Source organism: Triticum aestivum, chromosome 5A, assembly GCF_018294505.1.
Source record: "Triticum aestivum cultivar Chinese Spring chromosome 5A, IWGSC CS RefSeq v2.1, whole genome shotgun sequence".
Classification (NCBI taxonomy): domain Eukaryota; kingdom Viridiplantae; phylum Streptophyta; class Magnoliopsida; order Poales; family Poaceae; genus Triticum; species Triticum aestivum.
The window spans coordinates 71,680,284-71,691,124 of record NC_057806.1 but is presented as its reverse complement, the minus strand read 5'-3'; the positions used below and the strand labels follow the sequence as shown (position 1 = coordinate 71,691,124).

The 10,841-nt window shown below is 48.0% G+C and overlaps 1 protein-coding gene across 1 annotated transcript; it reads right to left on the bottom strand.

Moving 5' to 3' along the window:
* Positions 1-3,883: 3,883 nt before the first annotated feature.
* Positions 3,884-10,189, bottom strand: LOC123102359 (extra-large guanine nucleotide-binding protein 1). Its single transcript, XM_044523680.1, has 8 exons — positions 9,070-10,189; positions 7,053-7,190; positions 6,871-6,975; positions 6,611-6,781; positions 6,214-6,391; positions 5,405-5,655; positions 5,091-5,257; positions 3,884-4,758 (listed from the first exon to the last, which is right to left on the bottom strand). Exons 1-8 carry the CDS (start codon positions 10,099-10,101, stop codon positions 4,158-4,160), a joined length of 2,643 nt encoding a protein of 880 aa, XP_044379615.1. The 5' UTR covers positions 10,102-10,189; the 3' UTR covers positions 3,884-4,157.
* Between the last annotated feature and the right edge of the window lie 652 nt (positions 10,190-10,841).

Genomic DNA, 10,841 nt, shown 5'->3' with positions numbered 1-10,841 from the left:
ATATTTCCTTGCTCATGATAATCGTTTATTATCCATGCTATAATTGTATTGATAGGAAACTCAGATACATGTGTGGATACATAGACAACACCATGTCCCTAGTAAGCCTCTAGTTGACTAGCTCGTTGATCAATAGATGGTTACGGTTTCCTGACCATGGACATTGGATGTCATTGATAATGGGATCACATCATTAGGAGAATGATGTGATGGACAAGACCCAATCCTAAGCCTAGCACAAGATCATGTAGTTCGTATGCTAAAGCTTTTCTAATGTCAAGTATCATTTCCTTAGACCATGAGATTGTGCAACTCCCGGATATCGTAGGAGTGCTTTGGGTGTACCAAATGTCACAACGTAACTGGGTGACTATAAAGGTGCACTACGGGTATCTCCGAAAGTGTCTGTTGGGTTGGCACGAATCGAGACTGGGATTTGTCACTCCGTGTGACGGAGAGGTATCTCTAGGCCCACTCGGTAGGACATCATCATAATGTGCACAATGTGATCAAGGAGTTGATCACGGGATGATGTGTTACGAAATGAGTAAAGAGACTTGCCGGTAATGAGATTGAACAAGGTATCGGGATACCGACGATCGAATCTCGGGCAAGTATCGTACCGCTAGACAAAGGGAATTGTATACGGGATTGATTAAGTCCTTGACATCGTGGTTCATCCGATGAGATCATCGTGGAACATGTGGGAGCCAACATGGGTATCCAGATCCCGCTGTTGGTTATTGATCGGAGAGTCATCTCGGTCATGTTTGCATGTCTCCCGAACCCGTAGGGTCTACACACTTAAGGTTCGGTGATGCTAGGGTTATAGAGATATTAGTATGTGGTAACCCGAAAGTTGTTCGGAGTCCCGGATGAGATCCCGGACGTCACGAGGAGTTCCGGAATGGTCCGGAGGTAAAGAATTATATATAGGAAGTGCTGTTTCGGCCATCGGGACAAGTTTCGGGGTCACCGGTATTGTACCGGGACCACCGGAAGGGTCCCGGGGGTCCACCAGGTGGGGCCACCTGCCCCGGGGGCCACATGGGCTGTAGGGGGTGTGCCTTGGCCTACATGGGCCAAGGGCACCAGCCCCTAGAGGCCCATGCGCCAAAGGGACAAGAGGAGGGGAGAGTCCTAAAGGGGGAAGGCACCTCCGAGGTGCCTTGGGGAGGATGGACTCCTCCCCCCTTGGCCGCACCCTTCCTTAGAGGAAGGGGCAAGGCTGCGCCCTCCCCCTCTCCCTTGGCCCTATATATAGTGGGGGGAGGGAGGGCAACCATGCCCCAAGCCCTGGCGCCTCCCTCTCCCTCCCATGACACATCTCCCTCCTCCCGCAGTGCTTGGTGAAGCCCTGTTGGAATCCCGCTACTTCCACCACCATGCCGTCGTGCTATTGGATCTCCATCAACCTCTCCTCCCCCCTTGCTGGATCAAGAAGGAGGAGACGTCGCTGCTCCGTACGTGTGTTGAACGCGGAGGTGTCGTCCGTTCGGCGCTAGGATCATCGGTGATTTGGATCACGACGAGTACGACTCCATCAACCCCGTTCTCTTGAACGCTTCCGCGCGCGATCTACAAGGGTATGTAGATCCACTCCTCCCTCGTTGCTAGATGACTCCATAAATAGATCTTGGTGACACGTAGGAAAATTTTGAATTTATGCTATGTTACCCAACACGGAACAGCCACGTCTCCTCCTTGATCCAGCAAGGGGGAAGGAGAGGTTGAGGGAGATGGCTCCAGCAGTAGCACGACGGCGTGGTGGTGATGGAGCTGCAGTACTCCGGCAGGGCTTCGCCATGCACTATGGAGGAGGAAGAGGTGTTGGAGAGGGAGAGGGAGGCACCAAAGGAAAGGTAAGAAGTCCTCCATCTCCCCCACTATATATAGGAGGGCCAAAGGGGGGGGCGCCGGCCCTAGGAGATCTAATCTCCTAGGGGGGTGCGGCCAAGGGGGAGGAATCCCTCCTCCCCAAGGCACCTAGGAGGTGCCTTCCCCTCCTAGGACTCTTCCTCCCTTGAAACCCTAGGCGCATGGGCCTCTTGGGGCTGGTGCCCTTGGCCCATGTAGGCCAAGGCGCACCCCCTACAGCCCGTGTGGCCCCCCGGGACAGGTGGCCCCACCCGGTGGACCCCCGGGACCCTTCCGGTGGTCCCGGTACAATACCGGTGACCCCGAAACTTGTCCCGATGCCCGAAATAGCACTTCCTATATATAATTCTTTACCTCCGGACCATTCCGGAACTCCTCGTGACGTCCGGGATCTCATCCGGGACTCCGAACAACATTCGGGTTACTGCATATACATATCCCTACAACCCTAGCGTCACCGAACCTTAAGTGTGTAGACCCTACGGGTTCGGGAGACATGTAGACATGACCGAGATCGCTCTCCGGTCAATAACCAACAGCGGGATCTGGATACCCATGTTGGCTCCCACATGCTCCTCGATGATCTCATCGGATGAACCACGATGTCGAGGATTCAAACAACCCCGTATACAATTCCCTTTGTCAATCGGTATGTTACTTGCCTGAGATCCGATCGTCGGTATCCCAATACCTCGTTCAATCTCGTTACCGGCAAGTCACTTTACTCGTACCGTAATGCATGATCCTGTGACCAGACACTTGGTCACTTTGAGCTCATTATGATGATGCATTACCGAGTGGGCCCAGTGATACCTCTCCGTCATACGGAGTGACAAATCCCAGTCTTGATCCATGTCAACCCAACAGACACTTTCGGAGATACCCGTAGTATACCTTTATAGTCACCTAGTTACGTTGTGACGTTTGATACACCCAAAGCACTCCTACGGTATCCGGGAGTTACACGATCTCATGGTCTAAGGAAAGGATACTTGACATTGGAAAACTCTAGCAAACGAACTATACGATCTTGTGCTATGTTTAGGATTGGGTCTTGTCCATCACATCATTCTCCTAATGATGTGCTCTCGTTATCAATGGCATCCAATGTCCATAGTCAGGAAACCATGACTATCTGTTGATCAACGAGCTAGTCAACTAGAGGCTTACTAGGGACATGTTGGTGTCTATTATTCACACATGTATTACGATTTCCGGATAACACAATTATAGCATGAACAAAGACAATTATCATGAATAAGGAAATATAATAATAATGCTTTTATTATTGCCTCTAGGGCATATTTCCAAGGCTGCCGCCACGTCGCGTCTGCTCTGAAGCAACATGAATGCGCAGCAATGATTTTAGAGCGGAGCACGTGACAAGGGCTTTGGGTGAGACCGTGTAGCTGGACGCCAACATGGCACGCATCCAGACACCCGTACAACTTCCACCGATTTGCTTCCGGTTTATGGGAATTAAGACGCACGGGCCGGTCCATGGACGCACGGGCCGGTTTGTGGGTCGGACCACACTGTCCAAACATTTAGAGGTGTTTTAATGCAAACATTGGAGTTGCCCTACACTTGGGACAGCAAAAAGGGATGGGGGAGGGGGGCGATGTCAGGGAGTCTGCTAAGGCCTTGTTGCAAGCAGATGCTTGGAGAAATAAATCAGGCTTTCTTTAAGCACTGGTACTTATTTGTAGCAGACACTTAATAAAGCGTCTTTTCTGTAGAAATAGGCACCCATGTTTCAGAAAAAATCTGATTTATTTTTCTAAGCACCTCCCTAAGCAACCATGCTTGTTTGTACATATATGCAGGAACGATAGTTGCACAACTTCTTTACCCCCAGTTCGACCATTGCCCGGAGGTCATCTCGACCGGTTGTATAGCAGTCAGCACGTACCTCCTGCTCGGGCACTTCATTGCAAGTACTTGACAATGTAGTTGCATTCTTTATTTTCTAGTACCTGTTGAGATGCTTCGAGCACACAAACAATTGTACAAGAAATCGGACATGCTACCATGTAAAGGAGATCGATAATGATACATACAGATGCAAGAATCAATCGGAACCAGGCAGGCATCTTGCCTCTCATTCTACGTGTGAACAACTAAACAAACAAACCATACAATAAATTACAAACAGAAGATGAGCTGGGAAAAAAGAACCAAAATGGGCAAAGCTCTAAAAAAAGGTCATCGCCGGAGAGGGAAATGCACAACTATTTACACCTCTTCTTCGTCCTCTGTCACACAATCAAAGGTCGCCGTCAGTGGGAGTAGGAGCTCGGCTCGTCGCCGCTGTATACCGTCTCGCTGGAGCCAAAAACAGGCTTCTCCTCCTCCCACTTGACGATCTCCCGGCCGTAGCGGATAGCAGAGCAGACAGACTGCTGGTCCAGGGCGTTCACGTAGGACACATAGAGCTTCCGCTCTGTGAGCGAGTGGAACAGCCTCTTGAATTTCACGCCGATGTAGTGCGCGGCCATCTGCGCCAGCGACGCGCCGTTCTGGCTGCCGCGCTTGCTTCTGCTGGTTCCATCAATCAGATTGCGGCTTACCAACGGGGTGAATTCGGCAAACCAGTCGCATGCTGTTAGCGGGGATTTACCAATCTTCTGCTCTAGAAGATCAAACTTGGTCAGGAGTAGGAGAAAATTCATCTGCTCAAACGTTGGATGAAGGGCGATGCTCTCAAATAGCTGTCTGCTCTCTATCATCTTGTTCACAACGGTGCCATTTGCATCCTCGTAGTACTCGTCATAATCGCTAACCGCAACACAGAAGATGACAAGGCTGACATCATCGAACATCTGCAGCCATTTGCTGTTCTCCTGCAATCCTTTATTGTTTATTCTGATCAGCTGGTACCTGATAATAAAACAGAAATTTTTATTGTGAGTATTACTATCACAGTTCTTAATAGTAATATAGGACAACATAGAATGTAAATATATGGTGTCTTGAGCTGAACGAGATACTAAATGTACATGTGTGCTTTCCATTGCGACAGACATTTGACAAAATACCATGGAAAGCGGCCTCATGAAATCAGAAGGGAAAGACTAACAGGAACCCACGCATATATGCATTTTTTATTACATAATTAGCTAATGGTGCTGAAATATTGTAAGCTATGGAAAAACTACACGGAACACAAGTAAATACCAGACCATCCCTGCCTTTTGTGACAAAAGATTTACCTTAGCAACGTGTCATGTGGATCAAGCTCATCAGCAACCCGCACATCCAAAGCCAGCTGCGGGAAAGAGATATCTGTAGATGCTAATCCATCCGAGGATGTTATTCCATCAGCATAGAGGATATCAGTATCACAGAGCTCATATTCCGTTCGAGAAATATCAACCACCTGATAATTTCAAATGCACAAAGGCCAAAGAATGAATGATCACAATTGGACAACTAAATCACTACTAAAGAAGTCCAATATAGGAATGGATATGAAAACATCAACCCAAGTAAACGAGCAAATTTTTCAATAGAACAACAATAGTACCCTGTCAAGGAAGTAACTGGCAGCAAACGGAAGGAACGGCAGTTCATTTCTTCGTCTATATGTAGCTTGAATAGCAGGATCTTTCCATAGTTCCTCAACCAGTGGCGCATATTCACGACTAGCTGCAGGGAAAATATCTTCAAGATTACCCAAAGCCATGGCCTTTAGAATCCAATCCGAGAATGCTTTCAAGCGTGGGACAATGGAGTACTCAGTAACTTCTTCATCACAGAACCCCGACTCAGGACGCCCTGCAAAAAACATGTGGCTGTTAGGGTCAGTTCTAGCCAAACAGTTAGCATAGGATGTTGGAATAATCCAAACATAGCTATCGTGTGTTAGGGCTAAAATAGGAAAGTTTATTGAGTCCGGCTAGGATTAACAAGTGTGATCAAGCTTGCTGGAGATTAGTATAGGAAAGTGTATGAGTCCTAGTTAGTTCTCTGGATGTCTGTGTAGTATTACATGAGGGTTTCTGTAATAATCCGTGTAGGTCTAGGTGTTCAGGTTTGGGTCGGCTTGCTACGCGTATGCTGCTCCTATATATATATGCACGGTTGCGTGTGTTTTTTGTAACACCAGAGAGAAAACCAGAAAATCAATAAAGAGGAAAAGAGGGCACGACAAGAGCCCTTGGCTATCAGATTTCTTGTGTGCGCGTGTTCGTGTTTTATTGTGATCGATCCTATGGGCGAATTTCCAACATAGGAGTCTTCCACTTGGTTTCAGTTGCTTTACAAGGTACCATGAATCTAAGACTTATATGTTTATTATGAAGCAGAACAAATGGTGGATAGAAATGATCATACCAGAGCTAGAAGGATCGTGTTGGCAGAGTTTTCTTCTATCAGCTAAAACTTCCTCTTCAAACCGTTCACGGCCTTCAAGAAGTATACCAATGTAGCGATATATGTTACTTTGTATGATAAGTTTGAGATCTTCACACTCATCCACAGAAAATGGTTTACTCTTGTATGAGAATTTAGCCTGAGATTCAAGAGATTCAGAATTAATTGCTAGTCTACAAGAGTATTGCAAATGACATTTGGCACTGCAGAAGATTTAGTAAGTGCACATGTGGATGTAAATCTTAATACTAATATAACAGTGTGAATACCGGTTGTAATTGGACGGTGACCTTAATGCAGCTAGTCAGCTTATCAGTTCGTGAACATGAACACAATAGACGTCAATAGCCATATGTACCTGTTTGAGTATGGTGCTTGTCCCTGATCCAACTAACAGAAGTTTCTGGGTCGTCCTTTGCTCCAAGTAGTCAGGTCGATTTACCACATTAATAGCCTCTTCGCCACATTGATTAGTCATTTTATTAGGAGTTGGCAATGACAGGACAGGACTAAGCAGCTTCACTATAGGCTGGTGAAAAGTGCAGATAAATTTAACTTTGGTCAGACTCCTCACGGGGAAATACAGGTCACCTAAGAAAAGATGAATTCTAGAACTACCTTATCCCAAATCTTTCCTTTAACAGTTTTTTGGCCTTCCTCTTGGTAACTCCCATCAGCATTCAACCAAAAGTGAGGTTTCCCAGCACACTGAACTCCTGCCAACTGAAACCAAAGATATATGTAAGGAAAAATGCAACTCACGAATCTAAAAATGAGGTAGGAGTAAATTAATTCCGAACCTTAAGTATTTGCAGCTCAGATTTTGTAATCTCACGACCATTTACCAAGATGCCGGTGCTCCCATTGCTTGCCTTTTGAACTAAAGCACCTCCAACATTTAGATTTGCGCTTATTATGCAATGGGGTTTGTGTCCCTCCTGTAACATTATCGAAGAAGAGTTTAAAACCAGAGTTGTGGACGATATATATCATCAACATTTATGCGAAGAAGCAAGCAAAAATAATCATGCAATGATTGAAATTCTGAAATGGCATGTGCAGGATAAAAGAATGACATTTCTAACTTGAAATTCCATTTTCCCCAAAAAATAAGTCAGCACAAGCTATGACACCCAGACACTGCAATATTCCTATGTACTATGATGTACTCCCTCCGTTCCAAATTACTCGTCGCAGAAATGGATGTATCTAGAACTAAAATACATCTAGATACATCCATACCTGCGACAAGTAATTCGGAACGGAGGGAGTACTATTTTACATACATACTACTGCTAATATGTGCTAACCTTGGTGTGCAACTGTGTACTATTCTCAACTAGAAAAAGAAATGTAGCAACTTCTCCTGATTTAGGGACAATACCAACCACCATGATTCCTGGATTTGATAATTCGTTCAAACCATGATAAGATCGTAAGGCATCATGGCTCTACCAACTAACTAAAAAAACATCAATATTCGAAATAGTCAACTAGATATTTGACAATATCAAAGCTCAACAGCACTATCCCTCCAGATCTTTCTACATATTTCCCACCAAGAATAATTAAATATACAGTCTCATGATTTTCATCCAATACAGAACCTACACAGCTCAATCATATCAGGCAACTATCCGGCGAAAACCCACGCAAAGACCCTAAAGGAGTAATCTTTCACTTCCAGTTTGCAGCATTGGCAAGGGCAACAAGCCAACAACCCATGTTCCACCTTTAATAACCATTAAATCTAAGCATTCAACAGAATATTCCAAATTACTCCACATCTCCTATGAGAAGTTCAGAACCATACACAGAAACCTCAAGATGTCTCTTGCACCTCCAATAATCTACCCTGGCTTGGATCTCCGGTAAGGAAGCCGGCTAGGGGCACCGCCACGTGCTGCCAGCAAGGGCGCAGAGGGGAGCCGACTTGATTTTTTTTCCTTGATTATATTGGGATGAAGTTCTCCAAGATTACTTGGAAGCTGGCTTGTGGGAGGTTTAAAGCCCGGATCTCAGGATTTGAGGTCGAGTTTTACCTTCAATTCAATTTATTTATTTTCGTGGAAATTAATGATGAATTTAGAAGTTGGTGTCTTTCAGAGCTGAAAGCTCAGATTTAAGGCCAAATATAGTATCTGATTTTGGGTTTTTTCCCTAGTTGATTGATTGAAAACTCTAGTTCATCTAGTTGAAGGACAGTGTTCATTAGTTGGAAGCAGGGTCGAAAGTTGGGTAGTGGAGGTTGGACAGATTCATGGTTGAAATCTAGATGGATTTAAAAAAAAAAAAAGGGAAACCTCCTGCCTGAAATCTAGATGGATGTCTAATAGAAAGTGAATGTGTTTGGGTAGAAACCCTCCATATTTTTGGTTGAAAGCTGCTTCTATTTTTTATGTGAGTGAGAATAGCAGGCACTGGCCGTTACAACGCTGTTGGAAAACCATTTTTCCATGTCCGCCGGCAAATGTGAAAAACGTAGGCCCTGTTCGGATCCTCTCCGCTCCCCCACTGCAGCTCCGGGAGCGGAGGGAGCGCGAGCACAAAAGCAGGGAGCGGCTTGAAACCAGCTCCTCGAGCGGAGCGGAGTTAAGGGACGGGAGAGCTTCCGAACAGGCAGGTAGTCGCTTAGCTCCAGGAAGGCACTAATGGAAATGTAGACGAATGCACTATCGATTGGCTAACACACAATTATGACATCATACTATAGGGTTATAGAGGCCACTCAAAATAGGTTCCTTACATCACGGACAAGACTGATAGACAAAGCAAACGAACAGATTAATTCTCGTGCCAAAACCTTGACTCACGTACCTTGCCCCAGAAGCCGGATACCTTGTCGTACCAATAGAAGCCAGGTCGGAGCCTGGAAGGAGGGCACGAGCATCCCTGCAGCAAAGCTAGCTCCTCCGGTGACAACTTAGCCCCATTAACGTAAATGTCCTCCGGGCGCAGCTGGTTCGCTGCGCATTCACGCTCGCTTCTCATGACGAGGTCCACCTCCGCCGCACTGATCAGTCGCCGCAGCACGCGTGAGCCTCGCCCCAGGGCATTCCGCCTCGACTCGGCCACGGGCCGCCCGATGCAGGACAAGCACTTGCGGCCCTCCGGCATGGACCCCATCGCCCTGAGCACGCAAGCCGAGCAGTACCGTGCGCCGCAGGCGAGGCACGCCTCCTTGTCCCCACGGCCCCAGAAGCCGCCTCCCTTCCCGCATCTGTAGCAGCCCCGAGACTTGGCTCCCGTTTGGTGGTTCCCCGCCTCGAAATGCGCCGGCGAGAGGGAGCCGCTGGATCGAGCGGCGGCAGGCAGGGCCTCGTCGGCGGTTTCGTCCTCGTCGTCGTCGTCCTCCTCCTCCTCGGATGAATCGAGGATGGAGCAGCTGGTCTCGGCAAAGGAGACGGTGGGCTGGTGGGGAACCGACGGCATCCCGGCCCCCTCCTCCTCCTCCTCCTCCTCCTTGTCGTCGTCATCGGCGTCAGAGGGGGAGGAGGGGAGCTCGGCGGAGTGGTGCGCGGCGGCGTGGTGGTTCTCGATGACGGAGGTCGGGGAGTCGGCGACCGCCTGGGCAGCACCACCCCCCGCGGGGTCCCCGGAGGAGCGAGGAGGCCCCGCCGCGTGCTGCTGCGCGTGGATGGCGGAGCAGAGGGAGGAGGGGGTGAGGGGCCGCACGACGGGGAGCGGCGAGGAGCCGGTGGGCGGCGGCGAGGAGGAGGAGGAGAGGGCGGCGAGCGGGATGTGGGAGAGGTCGAGCGGGATGGCGCGCGGGAGGGAGTAGGGGAGCGGCGGGCCGTCGTACTCCGCCGCGAAGGAGTACTCGGCGTCGCCGGCGACGGCGGAGGCCATGCGTGTCGGCGGCGGGGCGGGGCGGAGCACGAGGCTGGCTGGGGCTAGGGTTCGGGGAGGAGCGGCATGGGGGACGGGGGCGGGGAGGTGGGGAACCCTAGACGTGGGGAGAGGGGAAAGGTGGGGCGGAGAGAGTAGCTTTTTTGGAGCATGCGCGAGGGAGGGAGAGAGGATGGAGGAGGGAGGAGTCGTCGTGGGGAAGGAAGACTGCTAGCTGCTTTTGTCGTGCGCCGCGTCCACGGTGGACCAGTAGATCGTCGTCCCCTACCTGCTTCGACTGTGATGGGTAGCCCTGTGCGTTCGGTTTATTCGGTTTACATGATTCGGTTTATACGGTTTTTCGGTATGTACGGTATTAATACTTCGGTAAATACGGTATGAAATTAAAATACGGTTCGGTTTCGGTACATACTAAATTATTTCGGTATGGTTTCGGTATATACCATAAAAACCAAAGTTGACGCGAATTTGAAAATGACGTAATAATAATTTGCAAATTTATGACTCAAAACACATTCTATTTTACACAAATAGTATATGACTATATATATAAGTATATATGCATGCATTGATTCATCTGTTGATGGTTATGGACGTGCTTAGCATTTTAAAAAGAGAAAAATGACAATGTTACAAGAAAAATGTAGGTGCTTAGTAGTGAATTTGACTTATGTACAAGAAAAATGACAACTTGTATGGTTGTTCATCTCAAGAAATATAAATTTATCTTTTACTTCGGT